Source organism: Solenopsis invicta, chromosome 11 (assembly GCF_016802725.1).
Source record: "Solenopsis invicta isolate M01_SB chromosome 11, UNIL_Sinv_3.0, whole genome shotgun sequence".
In the NCBI taxonomy this organism is placed as follows: Eukaryota; Metazoa; Arthropoda; class Insecta; order Hymenoptera; family Formicidae; genus Solenopsis; species Solenopsis invicta.
Window position 1 is genome coordinate 4,440,242 of NC_052674.1, and position 24,056 is coordinate 4,464,297.

The window sequence follows — 24,056 nt, forward strand, 5'->3', positions numbered from 1 at the left end:
TACAAAATGGCCCAAAATTGTTTCACTTATTCAGTCAATATTCTTTTATTTTCCAATTCTACCCTTCTAAAGAAATGGGATTAACGAATTATTTACATACATTTAAGCATGTTGTTTTGATTACTTATACTTATGGCTTGATCCGGCACATTAAGGGAAGCAGAAGGTCGGTGACAGACTGTCGCAGGTCCGTATAATTGGTCCTTCCTCTCCTGCTGATTGTTTTAAACGAGAACAACTCGTCTAACTTTAAGTCCCCCGTTACCACCAACACGCGCGCGATTATTAGCGACACAGCCGCCGTGCGTGGAATGCTCGCATCCGGTTTGTGTGGAAGAGCGACAAAGCATCCTCTCCTATGCTGTCCCGACCATAGATACTGCTCTAATCTCATCGAGCGTGTCACGCTAGTGATCTCGTGAAATAGGGAAACAAGCATAGTTATCATACTTGCGACTCATCAAACGCTCTTCCAGACGGAAGACAAATTAACTCATAATTGTGACCGCGAAACATGTTGCATTGGCGTACGTATTGATTCACGTCTTAGTCTTTGACCAATCGTATTGCGTGCCATCAGATATATTGATCATAAAATTTTATATTGAATTAATGTATTACGCACTTCTCTTATTATTATATTTTTATTATTATTAATATTACAGCTTCTGCATTAAGAAATCAAATTGTCTTGTTAATAATTTGATTTGCATAAGTATTTGCAAATAAATATTAGAATAAATATAAGCTTCATAAATTGAATTAGACTCACTCGAGTACATAAATCAATTAAATGGCTTAAATTTAGATTGACGATTAGTCATAGTATATGGACGGAAGTTGATGTACTATTAAATTTGGCTCAATTAAATGCATTTACTACAAGTGTCGATTGGAAAGCGGAAACATTTAGATGCACAATTGCATTGAAATATTTTTAATTTGAACTTTATTTTACGAATGTTACATTGTTAACATTTTCTCATAGCTTATCGTTTCTTTAAATTTATTTTTCTTAAAAACAGCTGTCATCGACCAAACTTCTATTTATTTATATATCATGATACTGACATGTCTATATAACATCATTGTTCATGAAACTAGCCTAGATAGTCTGTTTTTCTGCTCTATCTGGCGTCAACACGAATGTGTGTGAGAGTGATAATTTATCTTCTAAAGTGTATAATGTGCAGAGCACAGTAAAGTATGTATAAGCTGGCGCTCGTCGTTCGACACTGCGTTCTTCATGTACGCAACACGCGTGCCGAAACATCCATTAAAGCTTTTCGTCTGCTCTCAAGTGTTGAAGATGTAATATTCATAGAACAGTGGATTATACAGCCGACGTCAACGGTCTTCTATAATTTATTGCTGTGTAATATATTAAATGTTACGTCAATTTCTATTTAATATTACATTTAATAGATTTATATATTCTATAATATAACAAATACATAATATAGTCCAAATTAATTAAAACATAAAATTTGTCTACATTTATATTAATAAAAATAATAAAAATACATTTGCTGGAATTTCTTAAGGTCTATTATTAAATGTCTCTAAAATATTGTCTTTTATCAAAATTTTGTTAAGAAAAAAAAATACAGTTATGAAAAGAAATTCTGTTAAACCACAGCAAAGCAGTGCATAAGTGGCCATGAAAGAGGACAAAGAAAAAGAAGCGCATGCCATTTTTTTTTCATGATACATATCAAAGTGATATTCGACGTGACTCTATAATTTACCTAGCGATATATCATTTTTCGCAGTGATACGGGCGCACAGGATAATTCACGGGAGTCACGAAAGGGCTCAAAGGGAGCACGGTCGTGCATCCGCGAGCACGATCACGGTCGCCGTTTTTCCTTTGTGCCGGACTCCTTCGACTTTCGTCCAATCACATCGCCACGCTTCGTATCTCGACCGCCAACTCGCCCTTGTTCCCAGTCAATGCACCGACGAAGTCTTCCGCTGGACGCACACCTGACTGCGGCCAGCGTAACCGCGACGATAACACCGACAAGGGCGGATTATCGTGAGTTAAGGTACGGGAGTTACCATGAATAATGCAACGTCGCGCCAGGAGTCTTATACCATGAAATTTATACGAAAAGAGAGACTGCACTGATCTCCTTTGTTAGTAATAAATTTTTAAGTCACACCTTTGCCTTCATATCTCTACAAAAATATCGATAGCTAAAATTATTATTTATGACAGAAAAATTCACTTTTGATTCAACCATGTGATTGATTCGCGTAATTATCTGTGTGTTTGAATTATGGAAATGATTATGACGCGTGATAATGGAACAAATCCGTTTTTGAATCGACTAAGATTTTTGTATAGATATATCAATTTTGTGATTTGCAGATGAAATTGCTTTTCCTTCTGCGAAATGTCATTGGAATTTCAAATTATCGTTTACGGATCGAAAATAAGCGAGCAGCGAAGCACGATGACGCGCTCCGTCTCATTTAACCCATCCTCTTGACTTCACTTGACCAAGTGTCAATAAGTCGTATGCCATGACGAAAACAAAATTCGTCACAAGAAATTTAACCTTGGCTAGCAATGCTTTTTTGAATCAAAAAATTCCAATTAATTTGAAATGTTATCGTAAATTAAAATTTTCCCCAATAGCTGACAGACGCGCGTGTGTTATCAAAGAACAGAAAAAAAATCACTTCTCACGATAGCGTTCGAAAAACGCAGGTGCAGCGCGCACCTGCGGTCAATAAATTCCTTTTTGTGCAGTTGCAACAACGCCTATATATAGGGCTGTCGAACGCCGCGAGACTTCGATGACGTATATCCACCGAACTATTTCCAGAGGTTCGCCGTAAAACTAATATTGGTGTCGTAATAAGCTGCGAGTAAGTTCGACGGGTTCGTTGCACCGGAAGTGTCGTGTTCGTGCTTTAACTCTTTCGTCGGGGGCGTAGGGAACTACGGAATTGAGGCAGTTTGTCCGTCAACGATAAAAAAGGCTCCTGGGCTCCCTTTTTTATGATGTTTATCATCACTATTGCACATCTAGTCTTCAATGATGAGATTATTTCTCCAAAATATAATTTTTTGTATTTTCTGCCTTGAATGATGCAGGCACCTTTCGTGATGTACGTGTTATAAATATCAACAGAAACATTAAAATTAATAATATTTGATTCACTTCACTTGTCACGAATGTAACTTGTTCAGCATCACCCGTCGCGTCGCATGGAAAAGATGTGTGATATCGCTGTGGCGCCACATTAGTCATTATGTTATTAAAGTTACAATTGATCGTAATGCTTTATGAACGCATTTTTCATTCACTCGTACAATTCTGCGAGATAGCACTAATTAATTTTGAATGCCCTATTCATAGCTATTAGGAAGAACGAATGATATACTGCCGCCGTATACACCTACACCTTAGAATATCACTTATTTTTCACCACTCGCATCAGCCCTATTCACGATCGCACAAGTGTCATTGGAATCATTAAGATAAGATTAAGGAGACGCATGTATAAATAAGTCTCAGTGATGATTTCATTTGAGGAAGGTAGGATACACTTGTACTCAAATTAATGAATAATAATATTATCTTAAATGCAATCGGGTGACTTGTGGCTGTATTATCTCTCGTGACACCCAATAGGTACTCGACAGACGCAGATAGGCCGTGGCGCCGCCACGCCGTGGCTATCATTACGTTGTTTAACTCATAATACGCCATAACATGTACGCTACTGCGTCGTGTATTACAATCGTTTACGCGTTTCAACGATCCAACTCACACGTGTGCATGCACAAAGCCCTGGCGCTCAGACACGCGAGACACGGTACGCTGACCGTCATCGCGTCGCATCGCATCGTCGTGTCAATATTCCACCATGTGTGATGGGCGCTCGACCCGACTGTTCGGAACGATAAAACATGTAACAATAAGTGTGCCGATAGTTTAATTGCCTCTAATGGAAGATCTCTATATCATTTTTTTTTCTATAATACTGTAATTGTGCTTTGTGCATTATCGTATTACGAGGAGAGAAAGCAAGACAGCTGTAAAGCGAGGCGGTTTCTTAAAAACATTTTTTACTACGTACAAAATTACGGTCTAGACGAATTGAAGCTCGTATCAGACTAGAGACTGGAATTTAATTAAACAGAAGAAAAATAATCAATCTCAAGTGAACTTTGTTTTGACTGATCAAATTCCAATTCAATTTCAAGCTCAATCTTTAGTTTGATATGTATGTAGTCGAAGCCTTAACCTTGCGAATTTGTGTGGAAAAATGGAATGAGATAAATCGTGTTTCTCTTATGGTAAAAATCATACTTTTATTTATTTGACAATTAAATTTTGTTAAAAAATAATATAAAGTAACGTCACTGTTCGAATTAGGTTTTTAAAAACATGTTACCACGTTTTGATAATAAATATATATCATCTTAAATAAAAATGCGATTTATTACATATAAATTAAAAATATAGATTGCTTAGTTAAGGATTTCCATTTTTAGTCTTCTTTTCCTTCTCTCATCCTAATTATTACGTCCAAGCTATCTAATACATTTTTTTATTTTAAATGGAAAATTTTAAATATCTAATGTGAATACGTACATTTCGATTTTGAATTGTTTTTATTTATCTCATTTTATCCGAGTGATCCGCTTTGGATCCTTATACTGTCATATTTGTATGAGGCACGCAGAACTTCCGGTTGTTTTGAATTCTTGTATAAGTCTCATCCGGTCAGCTTTTCGGACAGACGGTCCGTTCTCCGGATCAACTGCTTGCATCTTATTCAGCATGATCATTGACATGCAGTCCTGTGCATCTCGTCGGTTGACTTTCAAAGGATGCAATTCACTCTTACATTCAGACATTTAAATTCATATTTAAATTTACATATGAAATCCATATTTAACTTCAGAAACTATCGGATGTTATATATTTAATTGTAAGCAGACATTTTATTATAAATTTTATACAAATTGTCTATTTTTTAATTCGAGCAAAAATCAATTTCATCGTTACTTGTGCCGTTCCCTCTTTTATTTCATTATTCATCATCAGGACATTGCCATAACTCCGCGGATTTTCTACATCGTCGAGGAATAAACGAACGCCCACGCTCCTTCCGATTCCCTCGGACTCTCTTGCACGGAAAAAAAAATCTCGTGGGGCGATAAACTGGCCGACTCCATAAAACGCCACGGATTGTCAGGGGTCAGTCGCTTGACAGTTATCGTCAGTGGTGCCTCTCGTATTATGCGGCCGAGGCGAGGGTCTCTCCCGGTTATTATGAAATAGCCAACGGAACCGAATCGACGTAGGCAGTGCGGCGTCGAGATGCGGCGACGCCACCAAACCATCTGGCGCACAGTGCTCCCATTCACTCTTCTTTCCGACCACCCCTCACCCGCCCTTCGTCGCCGTTGTAGTAAGTTTTTTCATTCGGTTTCCCCTTTCTCGTTCGCCGACACGACGCGCCGAGCGCGGTATATCAGAGCGCGCGATATCAACGCTTGCGGAGTCGCCGCGATAACCGTGTTTGCATTCGCTCGCCGCGCGCGTGGAATTATTGCGACCAGAACAAACGTTATGCCCCGATGGCCTTCATAGCGCGTGAAGTAACGATCGGTTGGCGATAACGCACTGCGACTACTTCCGTTTGCCCGAAACTTGCGTCGAAACGTGTAAAATGACACGTATCATTTGGTACCGCTATAAATACGAATGTAGGTAGGAGATGGGATTATACTGGGTATAACTATATAAAAAAGAAATTCTCCGCGCCAGCTGGTTGCCTTTAAAATGCACGTGCAAGAACTGACCGAAGCGCACGACAAAGAACTACGTCCAGAGGGTTATACAAATGCGAGCGTACATTCTTTCGCTATACGTAATTCGCAGTCAAATGAATGATCGGGGCAAAATAAATGGTCACACGAAACATAGAGGGGGCAATACTGGGATCCTTCTACTTGGAAATTTCGCGTCCTTGTCGAATGTCGATCAATGCTGTTCTTTCATGCGATTCCACCGCAATTTTCGGCATTCACAATGATTCGCTTTCGCCACGATATTACGTCGAGTATCGCGTCCACAGAAAGGATGATCTGCGGTTTCACGCCGCGGTCAAGAAACATCACGCACGCGTCCGCTCTCGTCCCAGGCGTTAAACTTCCCAGAGTCACGGCGGAGAGGGAACCTGTTCGCACATCATTATGCTTTTGGCCGGAGCGAGAGAAGATCCGATCCAGAGGTCCCACATCACTTCCTCGCGACCGCAGGAATTAATCATTTCATCCCGTGTCCCGTCGCACCGTGTAATTTTTCTTTCGTCAGGCACTTGCCCGCAGTTGTGTTTCCTTCCTTACTGTACATCGCGAGAAAATACGTACCGTTACGAAAGTGGACTTTAAAAAACCCACTTTCCAGTCGTACTAAATAAGGCGCATACACGTTCGATATTTTTTAATCTAAAAAATATTTATAGATGGCAAATTAGTCGTTTAGACATTAGAAACAAAGAAAACGACCTCAATTAAAAATAAAATTAAGTAAAACCAATTTCTTAGTAGGATCAATATTATAATAATTATATATCCTTGTTATAATAATTATAATAGCAGAACCGATTAAATAACCAAATGTTCTGTAGCATTTTATTCGTACGTTATTTAAAAGAGAAATTGAGTTGTGTATGTGTGTAAGTTATAGAGAATAGAGCTTAAATGTCTATTAACTCCTTCGATCACTCTGTACCACCCCAGTCCGCCTATGCAGCATTGTGCATACGATGTTAGGCCATTATTATGCGAGGTCCATAAAGGCTGACGGAGCCGTAAGAATTTTAAGTGTAACAATCAGTATTGTTCGGCATCGTACGAACGAGAAGCTTGACCATCTGCACTGGAGGCTCGAACCACAATTGTCGATCGGCCAGATGTTGAATGTACATATTGAAAAGAAAAACGGTTGAGAAAAGATCTTTAATAATTGTAGAAACAAAGGCACGCGCGGATGACTCACGGATTGTTGCATAATGCGATTTCCGTTGTTGCATTTTGCAAGCCGTTATCCGTTAGAGAAATGATTATGCGTGATACCATTTCGAAATATATCTTTGTTCTTAAAGTTTTACAATAAATTTATAATCGGAATTTTTTCATACATTTATAATTTACTTTTTACATTTCATCAGCTTTGTAAATTTATTAAATACCTTGTGAGTGTTCAGAAGACACTTAAAAACGTCCAGTGACATATTTGGCAAGTGATACACATTTCTTCATTGTGACACAATATTGCCAAGCACGACGATGACCTTTCATGTGACAGGATATGACAGATTCCTGATACTTTCTCAGTCTGGGCAATCAAGGACATTCAAGCGGATTCCCAGAATGCAATTTCACGTCCTACGCGGTGACACGATTGGGTATTTCGTAGTCTCGTGGTGACACAAGACCTTTTGACGCTTTGGTTGGCAAGTAACGGATGATGTATTGCAAATGCACTAGCACGCGTTCGCGCGTAATAGTATGCAGGACTGGGGACGCCAACGTTACAGCTTCGAACGTTGTTTGAAGAATTCTCTTCGCGGATCGTTCGTGTGCGTCTTTGATTGCGGTTATCATATTACAACTGATTCCTGAAACTAATAAATCCTCTAGTACAGAAGTTCCTTTTATGTTGGTAATCTAAATAGGGTCATCAATATTAATCAATGCCTCGTAGTATTCTTTTAAAACGATGTACACTCGTGTGTGATGTCTCTCTTAGAGTTATTGCTAAAAAGCTATAGATAAGAAGAAAACGTTAAAGTAAAAAATTGTTAAATCTTTATCCATAAACAGAATGTCACCGGGAATGAAGCGCTACTTCACTTCTGGTACAAATAAAAAAATCTACAGACTGTTGTAAGCTTTGCGAAATTACATGAGTAGAGTATTATTGTTTACTCTTACGTTATGATTTTTAACTACGAAATAAGAAACTTTTACAATATTTTATAACCCTCTTGTATGCAATTTATGGCACACGCCGTCTCTACCGTTTCTCGTTCTTGCACATTATCGAAGCTCCGTTCGTTTTACGAGCGTGTAAAACATCTAATTTAACGGCGCGTACATCACGCTTTCGGATCACCCAAGTTTAACCAGGCAATAATTCGCGGTAGCGTGAATGAGTGTTACTCGCGGGATGAACACTTTCGCGTGCGCGAGCGGCCGGCTCCGCGAGGGCTTTCACCAGTAGCCCGTGACCAATCCCTGACGACATTCACGGCTCAGGAATTCTTGAGCCTTATGAATGAAATGCACTCGCTCTCGATTCGCTGGAGGCGGAATTCATGAATCCTTTTCAGCATCATGTATCACAGAGAAAGAACAATTTTGCTGAAATACGGATCTAACAAGAATTATGTCGAAGCATTCAAAAATTTATATTGGACGTTTAAATTGATTGCTAGAATGCCAAAACTTTTTGCAGCCGTATTATCGCGCTTGAACATCTTACATAATAATTTTAATAATTCAACAAAATTATTTTCTGATTCGTATATCTAGCTAAATTTTTCGATACTACAGTAAAATTTTGCCCGTCCCGAGTAGTAAAGATATAAAATTATTTCTTTATTATTTATTAACTTAGTTTATTAGCGACTAACTAAAATAATTCGGAGATATTAAAAAAAACTGTGTTGTACATTCTACAGAAATAAATCATCAATATTTACCTCATACCATATTGAGAGATTTTTTGCAACGTGATGAAATCATTCGCGATAGATCACGTGGTGAATCACGTAATGCCTGTTCGTGAGACGTATCGATATTTTCGTACATCTCTACGGTTTCACCGTGTCCGCGTCACGTCGCGTATAATCCGATCATGCAAAGAGCGATCGTCGAAACGTACTTGGGAAGTGAACAGACGTCATATTGCGTAATATGCCGATTATCTTCAGGCGTTAAGCAATGAATTCCGGTTCGACTGTCGACTCGAGTGTTAAATCGCGGATGCTGCCGCTACGTCATTCCCGCGCGATAATGGTGAAGCATTTCAATTAGGAATTATAGTCGGTGGCATTGAACAGGACGAGAACGCTCGATCGGGCGAGCCGGATGAGTTTTGCCAAGTGCATAAGTCCCACGAACGGGACTCTAATTTCTAACCGTCAACTCCTTTATTAAGTTTATTACGTTATTTTATTTCAGCTTGATATTTTTTTTTAGACAGCATTTTGGGATATATATTTTTCTATTTAATTATTTTCTTGTGGGAAGATTTTTTTTCGTGGAATCACTTCTTCAGACAGCTGCTTTAATCTTTTTAATCCCTTTAAAACATTTATTTTTCAAGCTACAATGTCCGATCACGAACGGAGGCAAATTCCAAACTTATTTTTAAAGATCCAACGAGATTTCCGGCGGTGAGCAATTTAGTGAAATTTGTAGTTTAACTTCCGCGCTTTTCTCACGATGAACCGGACGCTTAGCTTTCTCTCTTTTTTTCTCTCTCGATAAATAAAATGGTATAACAGCTTCTCCTTTTCATTTATCTGTCCCGCTAGCGTCTCGACTGAATTGGCGGTTTTCTGATTGTACGACCGTCTTATCAGTCTCATTTACCCGTTTTTCCACGAACTGCCTTCATAAAGAAATAAAACTGGTGATTAGCGTTGTCGTAAGAATAGAATGAGATTCGTGCGTTGAGTGAGATAACGGCGCGAGCGTGGAAATCTTTTTTTCCTACTCACAGATATTCCTCACGAAATATGAATGAAACGATTGATGCATTCTCGCCGGCGCGGCGTTCCGTCTGCGAAACGCAATCGACATATCTCGAGAAAATGTAGCAGAAGGAACGTTTCGTTGCATTAATCTATAATCATTTGAATGTTTCTATGTACGCTGAACGATAAGAGAACCTTATATAATGTACTATTTTATAATGCACTATACATAATTTCCTGTATTATTTAATATAGTTATGAAATCAAGTGGCGTCATAGAAATCCTTTCCAGTGACTGTTTTTCGTGAGCAAAGGGTGAACCGTTTTTTTAGAGTTTTTAATCGATAGACATGACGTTTCCGGATTTGATTATCCCTTATCACACGTAGTAGAGGATTGCTACTTGTTGTTGTTAGTAGTTAACGTATGTTACACTTCCGGTCGTAATCTTGAACTTACCATACAGTTATTCGTTTCTTCCCCTACAAATGTGATAAAAGCATTATGATACAATGACTTCACGATAATGTTTCCACGTTTTCGAAGAAGAGAAGAAATCACGGCCTATATTCCTTAAGAATTACACTTCTGAAATGTTTTTCTAAGAAAATTTTTATCTCTCAAGTATGATATGTGAGATGACAATCCTAATTATGGATCATTTAAAATTAAAATAATTTTCACTAATTAATATAAATTTAATGATCAAACATTTAAAAAAGTTATTAATATCAATGTAAGCAGTAAATATTATAATTTCAAACAAAAATTATTCAATGTGTTCAATAATTCGATTATGGAAAAATATTTAAAGATGTTTTTATGAACATATGTATAAGTCCCAATTATGGATCGGCATAATTAAATGAATACATTAATATATGCTAATGTTAAGCTTTTAATGTAAATTATTGTATATTCAGTGTGCTAAATACAATCTGTTGAAAGTATCATAATTTTAAGTAATTAATAAAGTTTTTAGAGATATTATTAAAAAGATTATTGAAGATAATTCATTGTTCTTTTTCCAAATATTAGCAATGTTTTAGAAAGTGATTTCATATCACAATAATTATAAAAAAATTAAAAAGAATAGAATGTTTTTATTTTTTTTAATGTTAATTTTCTAGAATTATACAATAAGAAGAAAATTTTTTTAATTTTATGTTTGTGTGTGTGTGTGTGTGTGTGTGTGTGTGTGTGTGTGTGTGTGTGTGTGTGTGTGTGTGTGTGTGTAAAATATAATTAATTTTGCAAATTGAATTTGCAATTAAAACTCGATCTAAATTTAGACCATCATCTTATCACGTCTGGTATGGCGTATTTTCCCGTAAAAAACGATTTCCTTATGTAAACGAAATTGATCTCGATCCAGGAAGATTGGAGCACGTCACCCCCGGTTATGTCAACGATGAAAAATTTTTCATGATGAAAAACGGGATGGCTGCGGTTCCTACTTTTTACCGAAGTGTTTTCGTACGGCAGTGTGTTTACTTAAGATCGTCCATTCGGTAAAGACTCCCAAGCCTCCAATCCATCCGAGCAGAAGAGTTCATCTCTCGTTCCCCTCAGAAAATGCAGGCGGATAATAATCTATAATTATCTTCGGCGTAACAGAAGGAACGACTCGCTGCGTGTTTGATGCTCCATAAATAGTTGCCGAAGACGGCGACAAAACCGGATCGGCAAGCCGATCGGCACGGAAAGCACCCAATGTGCAATCGATAGGCCCATTTTCCAGATGGAAGTGCAGAAGGAAACATCATTTTCATACGATAAAGCGATTTTTCCTCGGGCATTGTACATTTCGCGTTACGAGAGCCTTTTGCCTTGGATATGGGCAAGAATCCTTGGATGAGCTGTATCCTGATTACAGGCTATTGTAAACCGCCGTTCGTCATCGTACGGGGTTTCTTCCATGCTGAAAAGAATTCAACGAAGACATTGCCCGCTCCTTTTCTACATCTCTTCCTCCGTCTTCCTTCCCTCTGCACGTCGCGTCGCGTCGTCATGCGGGCGCGAGGCGGCACCTAATAATTATCGCAAACACACAATTTTTATTGTGTGCTCTTCATCCCGTCTTCCGTGAGCGGGAGAATCGGAGCAGGAAGAGACAAGACGATTGTTGGTCGTTGAAGCTACATTGGCGGAAACGATGCCAGATGAACGCTCTTATTCTCACACGTTGTACATACGTGCATATAATCGTGCGTTACCTGGATGTCCCGAGGAGCCCGAGATTAAGTTGATTACGTGAGTGGCGAAGTAATGACCAATGATTCTCGAGTAAATGCCCGTGTAATTGCGAGTCTGAGGCGGCGCGGCCACTTAGAGAGTTAATCAGGATATATAACCGTAAGAGAGAAAGATATCTCTGTTGAATTGTATTATTGCTTGTTTTACTGCTGTCTCATGATGAATGACTGGACCGCAAGAACTTCATCAAAGTTTCTGTTTTTATTGACGAACGAATTTTAGCTTTAGCCATTTCTTGCTGTGTATTTTGAAGATGTTTTACAATTTGATTATTAATTTATATGAAATGAAAATACCGAAAGTAGGATGACGTGTAGCCAAGTCCTTGGATTATGAGCACCTCAACGCGAATAAGAGAGGTCCGCTGCGTTGTAAATTCGACCTTCCTCGAGTTACCGATGCGAGAAACGCTTCTACTCCGAGGGAATTACGGGACAATGAACGTTTTCGAAATCCACGCGGACTCCTACGTGTCGCGCCAGCGATTATTTCGTCACTTCCGATTGTCATCTTCCTCATGCAAGAGCAATTTATTTCATCTTTAAGAAAGCTAATTCAAATATAATATTCAATTGAATAGTACAAAATTGTTCGAACGTTATTACGAAATATCCGACATTTGCGACGAAGACTGAAAATAACTGATAATATAAAATGCAACGTGACACGCTGCGTCGAATAGTGTATATTCGATGAAAACTTGGCATTTGGTCGAGATATAATATAAAATTTAACTTATCGGAATCGTCCAACAGTGTGCCTTCTGTGGAATCACAAAGAAACCGGAAACACGGCCTACCGCGCCGGATATTGCAAGGGCCAGGACAGATCTGGGTTCGAAGGCGTAATAAAACACAGAATGCGAATCTCGTGTATACAAGAACAAGATTATTATCTCAATAAGATATTCAGCCAATTTTTTGATCGAATATTATAATATCGAAAACAGAATAAGAGTCGAGAAAGAGTTGAAAATAAGGATATCTAAAACGCACGACTATTTACGCATCTCTCCCACATGTCTAGTATTGCAACGTTAATTGCTAAAAATACGGAATTTAAGCGTCGGTAATTGATCCAAGGTTCTCTGCAAACACGCCGCCTAATCCGAGCAATAGAAAAACTCTGCGTAGACCGGCAGCGAGCTCGATTAAGCGGATCCGCTATGACTGCCGCGGCTCGTTTAGTTTTTCACCGCGTATTGTGAACATGGTTGTAATATGTGTGACATCGCGGTATGCGGGGTTCTCACAGAGAATCCAGCGACAAAAACTCCGGTATATACGTGTATCTTGTGCTTTGAAAACGGGGATTCGGTCTCCGCTCCCTATTACTTCCCACAATAAAAAGAGGACTTCTTGCGCATCGCGATAAAGATGCCTCCAGAATTTACAGCGCCACGAATATCCCATAATTAAAAATTAAACTTCAAACAGCCTTGATCGTATAAAGTACCGCGCTCAACATTGCTCTTGGATATTCATTGAATTAAATAAAGTCATTGAAATTATAATTGGAATGGTAATTAAATATCTACATTTCGTGCTCCATTAAGGAAATATTTATAGAATGTATAATCATATATATATAGAGGTGCAGACGACCGGTATCTTGGACGGACTAACGGAAGCGGCCGTATACATTCTGCGACGACCTTTGCAACCCGCGTGCGAAACGGGTCAGACAAGCGTAAATACAATGAAAAGTCTTCGCCGCATGGGCATCGAGGAGAATCGCGCGTGTAATATCTAGAGCTCAAGTGGAAACGAGGATAGTGACGTTTGCGCGAGTACGGTAAAAAATTTAAATACGTCGACCTTGATCATAATCAGGCGTATGACGATTACAAAGAAAAAAAAAAAAAAACGTTTAATCGCTCTAGAAAGTTCCAGTAGTTTGCCGCTTACACCTGACTGCATTATTTTATTCCTGTGGAAAATATTCGCGAGAGACTCCCTTCTCCCTCAGGTAGATCCGTTTCTTCAAATTATCCTCCCAATTTGTTACTTGGCGTTAAACGGAAATCGGTCGATTGAAAGAAACGTAATGATCTTCAAGAGCACCCGGTATTCCTCGGGCGGGAAAGAAGGCGAGATTTTGGATGACAGTAAGCATGTGTTCGGCGGTCTGTGCAGATGGTAGAAAAATATACCCAGCCTAAACGTCCCTTCCCGGGATAAGGACTCTCGAGAGAGTCATGTTTCTGTTCGCGCAAAAAGGGACGCGAAACCGCACGACGCGTCGCGCAGCTACACTATAGCGAGGACTTCAGAAGCCGTGAGAAATTATGCGGCTGTCACTGAAACTGATCCCAACCGTAAAAGTCACAGAGCCACCTAACAGTGCAGCTATTATTTTAATAATATTCGTTAAAGTCTCATTTTTACGAGCGTACAATAAAATTAATCCGTTAATTAATAAAATTAATATTTAACGACGTTAGAGGCACGTTACTGCCGTCTATTAATTATTAATCTGTTTATGTAATCCATCGCATTATTATAAGCGCATTCAAAACGAAGGTAAAGGCGTTTCGTGAGGTTACGGATTATAAACGACGAAAATAATCATGGATTAAATATGACGAATCCATCGGGCGCCGCGCCGTCATGCAGACATACACACGTGGTCCAGCTGTTAATAACTGCTCACAAAACATACTGCTCTCATTTTCGCTAAACCGCTTTACGTCACTTAGCAGACCGCCCGGGAATGCCGTTTTGTTCTCCTCGTTTGCTTTATTGGACGCAACATCACTGCTTTTTACACTCTCCCGCGTTGTTCTTAACCGTCTCCTGCAGGCGACACGAGACCTTCGCGCGTTATACTATAATAATAGCCCTATCATCTTTTCGTTCACGTCACCTTGAATTATTGCATTTATTATTGAACGTCAAAAGTATTTCAGAGTGTTCATATTCACCGAATGAATTTCTCTTACAGGCAATCTGTTGCGATATGAAGTAAATAAGAGAGTTCGCTGAGAATATTAACCCTTTAGGCTCCAATGGGTTATATATGTGTCATGAAATATTCCGAGATATCATACAATTCTCGTTTTACGTCAATAAGTAAAAATTGTCGAAAATAATTATCAAAGAAGAAAGAAAAAAAATTGACTCCCAAAGGGTTAAATGGGGAAAGCGATTTTATTCGCGTACAGTGTAGAATGCTGGGGGTCTAGTGGAATTTCCGGTTTTCGTTTCCGGATGAACGATTTCTCCGTCATAAATTATAGTGTGCAAATATGTGGGAAAATAATAAATAATCACGGGGCACTCACCTGTTGGGGCGCGGTATCAGCCGGGGAGAAACTCGACAGGGCGGTTAAGGGCGCTAGGGACGCGCATGAGGACGCTCTCGAGGGTGGCGGTGTGTGACCGGGGGTAGGACTTCCGCTTCCGCAGCTACTTGCGCCGCCGCTGGAAGAGAGGCTCACGCTGTCCGCCCGTCCTCTCCAAGGCGAGATCGACACGTGCTTCAACATTCCTCCTGGTTCTTACCTGGAATCAGGATCCACGGATCGTTTGCCATTAAATCGCGAGCGTTGAACTGGGGGAGCAGTATAACCAGTACGACTAATAACCGGCTTTAAATTCGATTCAATTGCCTGTTGGCGCAATGACGATGATAGTTCTCAATTCTCTCATTTTATCAGATGTTCCTTTCACCTCTTTATCTATGATTATGTTCGAAGAGTCGATTTTCATTTATAAGATCCGCATCTGAAGATCAGCAAAGTAATGAAAGCTTTAAATCGACATATGTAGAGCGGTATGTGGAGAATATTCATAATATAAGAAGGCTACGGTAGCTAATAATCTCATGGCCTACTGCAAGTTTAAATATAGGACTACGTTTGAGGGACGTTACAAGCGATACAAGCAATACAAGTGAAATTGTCGCTCCGAGTTTCACTCGGCGTGGGCTTCCGCCGATGTATAATGTACTCTTAAGAGCATTCGCTGAAAGTGGTAGAGGACAGCCTACATTTCAATTAATCTCTTTGTACGTTTCCTCTCGCAAGGTCGCAGGAAAAAACCGTAATTGGTGCGGCGGTCTTTCGATAAGTAGTGTCCAACTACTGTGATTGCCGGACTGAACAAACGTGGAAAGTGGCGGGAGGTTCGCCCGCGGAAAAACCGGACGTTGCCGACGGTGCACTTTAGAAGCGTCCATATAATTTGACGTCGGAGTGAAACCAGGCGGTTGCAGTGTCCGAAACGACGCGTCCACAGACGTTCGCCTCCGTACGCGGAAAGCAGAGAAAAACCCACGCGCTCGAGTAAACATTACAGACAGCCGCAAATACAGAAACCAGAAGCTCAAAGTTCGCGTACGCAAGATGACGGAATGTTTTTCCGCCAACTGCGGAATATTGCGGCAAGGGGACCTAAGAGAAATAACTTCTTCCTTTGCCTCTGTTATCGCCCGTTATTTGTACTGCTGCGCCGTATTGTTCACAATTGTTTTATATTTCTGCATTCAAAGATTTTTTACATATAAAAAAAAGTATAAAAATTTACTTGTCATATTTCTTAGACGTTGAAATTCGCAAGTAATCACAAATTTTGCATTTTTTTTTTAACATAAATTCAAGACAATTTTTTCAACACAATTTTGAAATACAACGTGTCTTTTGCAAAGTGTATTAATTATGAACTGCAAAATTTTCCGTTCGGAATTGTAATAGAAAACATTAGTGTTTCCTGCGATGCATCATCGGCAAACCGATGTGTTGCGGTCACGTGCATCCGAAGGACGCATTGGCATATCATTAGAGGCGCCGCGCCGTGAGGGGCGGGAAGGAAACGCGTATGCACATATCTGACTCTTAAAGAGAGGAAAAATAAATTTGCGATATATCGTGAATATCAAATATAAATTTTACATTATTGTCCGTGCCGTATACTCACTTTTTAATTAAATTCGCAGCAGAGCGGTCTGCGCACTCGCGATAGTCCGCGCTTCAATACCCGCTAAACATTCAAAACTGATGAACGTGCGGCATCGAAGTCATCCAAGTTCACTGTTTTAAAACAGAGAGTAATTTAATTTAGTGCGACTTATTCACAACACTCGAACGGATTCACCGTCACAATCGCCTTGCGTCGACAGAAATGCACGAGGGGGGACTTCCGGCGCGCATCTCGAGTCATACGGTTTCACATAAACAAATCGCTTCGCGCATTTCACAGAAAGTGTGTTCTGAATCGTAAATCGTTATTCAAGAAGACATCGGGTAACGAACATCGAGATGTAACGTATGAGAGAGTTTCCTCGAAGAGAATTTGATAGAGTTCGAGGTAGACTTGAGATACTCGAAACGCACGGCGAAGGCTGCACCGCGGTGCGCGCTCCGCGAGCGTTCTGTCACGACTGGCGAACGCGCGAGTAAACCGGCATAGTAAGCCGCACGCCGCAGCGAACGGACGAGGTAGAGGAAAGAGAACGACCTTCTTGTGTAGTGTATGTACGACTATACATCGGCGTGTTCGTGCGTGTGTGCGTGCGTGTGCTGCGTGTGCGTGCGTGTGCGCGCGTGCGGCGAGGAACTGCGGGGGCGATGCCGGTACCCACATTTGCAAGAAGAAGGGCGTATATCCGCGGAACCAGCCGTTCGCTCGAAGAGACAGGCCCTACTCTCGCTTCAGGACTCTTCCCTGTGTCGCGGCGACGTGAAATGCCCACCTAGGATACGAGGGAAGAGATTAATGAGGTTGTAAATTGAGTACTCGTGCGCAAGATGGAAAGATTATAATTTAGAAATATTATGTATTATGTAGATATGATGCATTTATACAAGAGTGTTTCAGAAATGGCCAAATTTTTTTTAAGAGTATATTTTTTCTGCATTTTTTTTAAATTTTGTTCAATATAAAGATAATGAAAAAAAATCATGCAAAAATGAGTCTGAAAACGCTTTCTTTCCAAGCTATAAACATTTTTTGTTTACAGAAAAATTTCTTAATAATAATTACATCGATTAACAAAGGCAAATGATGAAGACAATCAATCGAAACGATCTACACGTTCTTCTAATTTTGAACTTGTATTTTTATTTATTGGAAACATCTTATGATTCTCGTATAAAATATTACTGTTATTATTGTAACAGTACTTTGAAATTGTATTGTCACTTTGTGTGATAAAATACGAAATATTCCACAAGTTTTTAAATATTTTCCCCCCTCCATGAAACATTGATATGAGACATTCGACGAAATAATTTCTTTAATCAAATGTTATCTTATCAAAATCTTGGAAATAAAACATATATAACTTGAAAGAAACATTTTTTTCAAATCTACGTTTATATGATTTATTTTCATTCTTACACTTACCAGAATGTTACAGTGCACAGATTATCTTAAGCTTAACCATTTATTTTTGAAACACCCTGTATGTTCACTTAAAATATTAAAAATTGTTGATAAAATATAATATTGATAAATATCAATTTTTTTTTTAATTCCACAAATTTTATTTATTTCAAATTATATTTTTTATAAATTATAAACCTAATGACAATTATTGATATTTTTATATTATAATAATTCCTTTTTGTTTTGCGATGTATTGTGGATTCATTTAAAATATTTGTTATATTTATACGTAAAAGTTATAATCAGTGACAGCATCACGAAGTAATCCGTGAGGATGACTGTTCAAGTTAGAAAAGCGATCTGAGATTGTTTTATTACGTAAATAAATTAAGATTTAAGATGTAGCGCAGAACAAGTTCCGCGTTATATTGTTGAAAGAGAAGCGAATTACACATGTATGGCAGCTGAGTTTCGCACCGTGGGGAAAGAGGTCCTCGATAGGTTCCTCGGTCGTTACAGATAAGCACGTCCGGCAATTTTATCTTCTATTAGTTGTTCCGTGTATAAGATTCTTCGCGGATTCGAGACTGAGGTAAGAGACGTGTGGCAAGGAGCCATTATGCAACGGCGGTAGCGCCTGCTCGTTAAGGTAATCATCATCACCAGGACCAGAGTGTCGCGACAGTGACTTAACATCCAAGGCACATAAGTTCCTGTGAATTCCTCTCTCCTTTCTTTTGTTTGCTTTAGCCATTCTGTCGCGCAATCGTGATCGCGAGGAGAGAAGTTTTGTGAAACTGAATAAAATTATAACGCAAAGCTAAATACAATTTGGCAGTATTTTTACGGATAAACTATTTTTCAACGTATTAGAAAAATTAATTGATTATTTTTTATAAAGGTAGTAAAAAAAATAACTTGGGAAAAACTAAAAGTTAATCAACATTTTGTAACAGAACTGATGTCCGAGCGATCGGATCATCCTTAAAGTTAAGGGATTGCTCATTTGACTCACGCTCGAACAACAAATCTCCATTCTTGTCTCCTCACGGCGATATTTTACATACACGCCTGTACCTGTCACATTTGAGAAGAAGGAAAAAAAAAATAAAACGCGAGAGTCTCATCCTACGTGATCGTCCGACGAGCAGCGACTGCATGGGCGTCGAGCTCATGTCGAAGAAAGAAGGGCTTACGTCTCTGCCAGAGAAAAGTGAGAGACGTACGTGGGAGTCAGCTCGATTCGCTCAATAGCATTGTACGCGCTTCTCCTTTTGATTTAATAAACTAGTTACACGCGCGCCCGCCAGAAAAAAACAATGACTCGTGGCTGAGATATTCGTCGATTCGTAGGAAACGCGCGTTATGTATTTATAGCGATCTAGCCGCCGTTATACTTCGCGATCTAAATTGGAGTGTATATTTGCATTTGCGTCAGTGTAGATGAAATCGCGCGTATTTTCGTAACGAAGAGGTAGAAGGAATAAATCCACGTCTTCCGGTGCTTTACGTCCCACGATTGAGTGTTTTCCGACCAATATTACAACTACGTTACACTTTCCGACGCTGGCTACTTAAGGCGATCTTTAATAAAGCCGTCTAAATTGAATGAAACACTTGCCGATAAGTTCGCAGGTACTCGGGAAGGTGTAGGCTTCGAAAGGAAAGGAGCGCGTGATTAGGCACCTGGGTGGCATTTACGATGCGGCCGATACAACGTGGGGCGGTCGACACGTGTAATTCGAGGCCAATCTTGGACGTGTAGGCGTGTCGAAAATAAGGGATGTCTTTGAAAATAATACATCGGCACGCTATATAATCTCAGTTGAAATCGAACAGAGATGTTATAAAATCTTTGGTGAAAATTGAACTTTTTCCGATTGTCTCTTAATTACAATCACGAATTTGACAGCCGTAAGTAATATCAAAGGTTGGATATAATTAAAGTTTGATTAAGCGAATCCTTGAACACAGCATGGGGGATGTGAGAGACCCTCCTGAAGAAAACCTTTACTTCTGTGCTATTTTATTCTGGTTGAGCAATAAAATTGATCAATAGGGGAAACTTCAAACTTTTTTTCATCTTCGAACCTTCTCTTTCTTCAGACAGCAAAAGATCGAAATTTTAGAATTTCTAATACTGTGTTTAAGGATTAAGAATGTATGAGACATTCAGTCCCTGCAAGTAAATAAAATGTGGAAATGTATTTTTATAATTTATTTGCTCTATTAAAAATTAAATTATTTTTTACTACATTAAAAAAAATCTGGTTTGTGTGAGTACTTCAAGTATTTAAGATGATTTATACAAAGTTTTATTGTGATTGTCTGTTTGATTATTTTGTAAACAAATAAATTTTGCTTATTTTACAGAATTGATCTCTGCATCGCATTGAAACTCTTCATAAATCATCTCAAATATTTAAAATACTTAAACAGAAAATTCAGGTTTCTTTTATGATTTTTTATTTCATTATTCCATTATTAATTATATTTTCATTAGAGCACATGTTTATTTCTTATTGAAATGCTTGTTTAACTAGACAAAAAATCGCAGCCAAATTTTTTTCAACTACTTTTAAATGCAACATAAAACAATCTGTATTTTTTTTCAAATTTTCTTAATGTTTTAAGAAATGTCCTGTACAGCCGTAACTTCTCTATTATTTATCTTAGACCCATCGACTATTCGTAAATGGCTACTGTTTCCCAGGAACGCATATCGATGGTCAGTTTCTCGAATTGCCTCCATTGAGTTCGCCGGGGTCGAGAACCCGTGGTGTCGGTGGAAAAACGTCGCTCGTCTAACAGCGGCATGTGTCTGCAAGAACCGCGAGTGACTTCGGTCTCGAGCCGGCGCGGCGCAAGATCGCGGCGCGTTGCAACGCAAGAGAGGTTTCACGGCAGCAGCCACGCGTATTATCGCGATTCGGTCGTGCAACACGCGTGCCTTTTGTCGCGGGTACAAGGAGCTTCTCTGTGGAAGGTCCTTCCACCAGCAGCGAGCTTCTGGCCTCGCTCACGACGATCTCGGGGAGAAAATTCAATTAGCTCCGCCAGGCTAGATTGCCGCTGGTGCAGCTGCAATCGGCAGATAAGCTAGTGCATGCGCGTGCGGCACGGCGCGGCGGCGACTGCCGACAATGCGAAATGTGTGTGCGCGTATGTACGTGCGTCGAGTCTCATAAAGAGGCACAAGCTTATCGCTGACACGCAAAAGGTACGAGCGTCGACCTGTCGCGTCAAGTTTCTGTCGTGACGAATATTTTTATATGTTTGAGAACGTTCTTTTTATTATGGAACAAATAAAAGATTTTGTGTGTTGTACACACGATAATCATGCAGGAATTGTTCATTAATCGCAATATAAAAATCTGTTACAGCTGACACATGAAGATCTTTGAGATAATGAAATGACCTGAGTGAAGAGTTTAATTATTGGAATATTTAAATTTTTTTAAATTATTAACTTAATTGTGTTCATTTATTATTTAATTCCTTTCTTATATAATTCCAATAATTCTTATAATAATCCTTTTACATAAATAAATACTTAATTATCACGTTTTACGTTAGGACAGGATGGACTATAGATTTATAGAGTAACGGCTGTGACGACGTTTCGGTGGAACATTGCAATCATATTTTTCATCATTTTCAACTCAAGTGACGTAACGACGTTACATAAATTACATACCATTACCGCCAAGTGCATAGCAGTTTATCAGTTTAGTTTATGGTACCTGTTTAGATACTCGTCGATAATACTATATAATTTAACTACGTTACGTCAGTTCATCATCAAGATGATCAAACATGTACGATTAAAATATTGCATTAAAATAAATACTTATAATATAATAGCATTCGTAACAGTTATAATTCTTATAGCAGAGAATTTAAATGTGGTCCAGTTTGCCTTGACTTTATCGTAACATAAATATTTAACAAATTTTAACTTATGAAATTAAATGACCGACGATAAAGACATCAATATGTTTGTTCGTATGCAAATTCCACGAAGTCGATTGACCACTCGAGAACCGCTCCGGACCGACGATGAGGGGGAGTGCGAGAAGAGAAATCGGAACCATGGTGGTCAGTTACTTTAGCCGTGTACACGAGCGGAGAGAGTACAACGACCATGACGGACCGTAGTGTGCGCAGGGTACTATGGGACTTTGGTAGAGCAGCGGTCCAGCCTGGTGGATCCCATGGTGTAGCATTACTTTCCCACAGGCGAGGCTCTTCCTCCGTATTGCGTGTATGTGATTCTTTCCAGACGTGCATCCATCCTGCACCTGCACACGTCGACCTGCGTGTATGCGTGCGCGGGACGAGGGGGACAACGAGAAGGGATATGTATCTCACCTTGCAAGGCGAACCTGTTATTCGTTAGTTCGCCGAAACTCCAAAGAGGTAAAAGAGAAGATCGACGTAACCGTGTGTTACTGCCTGAAAAATAATTTTCACCTTCTGGGACCAATTTCGTTGATGTAGGAAGCGAGAAGACACTCCCCGTCTCACGGAGAAAAATGGATAGTCCGGAAGAGTACAGGGTAAAATTATTGTAACTGTAAAATTTGACAGAATTTGTGCAGTGACAGTGGAATTTATCGGCAAAATGTCTGCTACATTGACGAATTATATTATATTTCAAATTTACGATGCTTAATAATTAATCTTACAAAATACATAAAATTTCAGTAATAAATAATATAATATAAATTTGAATGGCGTAATTAGAATTAAAATTGATAAAATTGCTAACAATATTAAAAAATTTGCAGATATTAGAATTAATATTTTTTTTATTACACGGATATTTTAATTTTCTTTTTCTCCAAATATTATATAAACAATCTGTAGGAAACAGTGGTTGAAGTCGTCGATGAAGGGAGAAAAAATAGTAGTTAGGGGTTCCCCTCTGATGGGGGCACGGAATTGTCCCGGAAATGAGCTTCGTCACGCAGAGCGGAAGCTGGACCTTGCCGCACCATGGAATTGCCATTAAAGTACATCGATCGCGGTCAGAACGTATCCTCAATTCTTAAAGGAAAGAACAACAGTCATTTACATATAATGCGTTGTTTTTTTCTTTGAGTGTTTATTTTTTGAAATATTTGTAATTGTTAGAGAGTAATTAATATCATTGTTAAAATAATTATTAAAAAATATTAATATATTTGCATAAAAAACTGAAGAATGAAGAATAAGAGTTCAAAGTCATTCTCTTTTCGTTGGGAATGAGAGGAAAAACAAATATGAAAACTTGTAAGGTTTCTTTACGATAACATGAAAGCTAGCAATAAAGTTGATAAACAGTAGAAGCGTTGAGAGATGCGAAAGTCAAATTTGTACAATAGTCGTATGTATATTATGTATGGAACTCCATACACGCTGTGAATGTATTTGTCTTGTTTTCGTGGTAGAACACAGGGACCTTTTTGATACGAAAAGTTTACCCACAACCCAGCTCATCATCTTTATTAAAATCTAAAATCAGCATTTTAGGTAGAATATTACATTTTCAAGATAATATCAAAAATTATACATATGGTAAATGTATTTTTATTTTGTTTATTTAAAAATTAAAAACATTTTTATAAATGTAATAATAAAACACTGACTTTAATTATGAATCTCTTTCTATTTCTCAGTTAAATTTTTTTCTACGGAAGAAAAAACGAGGTAAATTTGTGAGCCAGGTGTTACGTTATTAGCTAATAGTCATTT

The 24,056-nt window shown here is 38.8% G+C and overlaps 1 protein-coding gene across 1 annotated transcript in view; it reads right to left on the reverse strand.

Moving 5' to 3' along the window:
* The window catches only part of LOC105194677, a 33,095-nt gene extending 15,707 nt beyond the window's left edge, over positions 1 to 17,388 (reverse strand). The window contains exons 1-2 of the mRNA XM_011159733.3: positions 16,911 to 17,388; positions 15,278 to 15,497 (exon numbers count right to left, since the gene is read on the reverse strand). Of these exons, the coding sequence (XP_011158035.1) occupies positions 15,278 to 15,481 (204 nt within the window). The 5' untranslated portion in view covers positions 15,482 to 15,497; positions 16,911 to 17,388. The remainder of the gene's footprint in view (positions 1 to 15,277; positions 15,498 to 16,910) is intronic.
* Between the last annotated feature and the right edge of the window lie 6,668 nt (positions 17,389 to 24,056).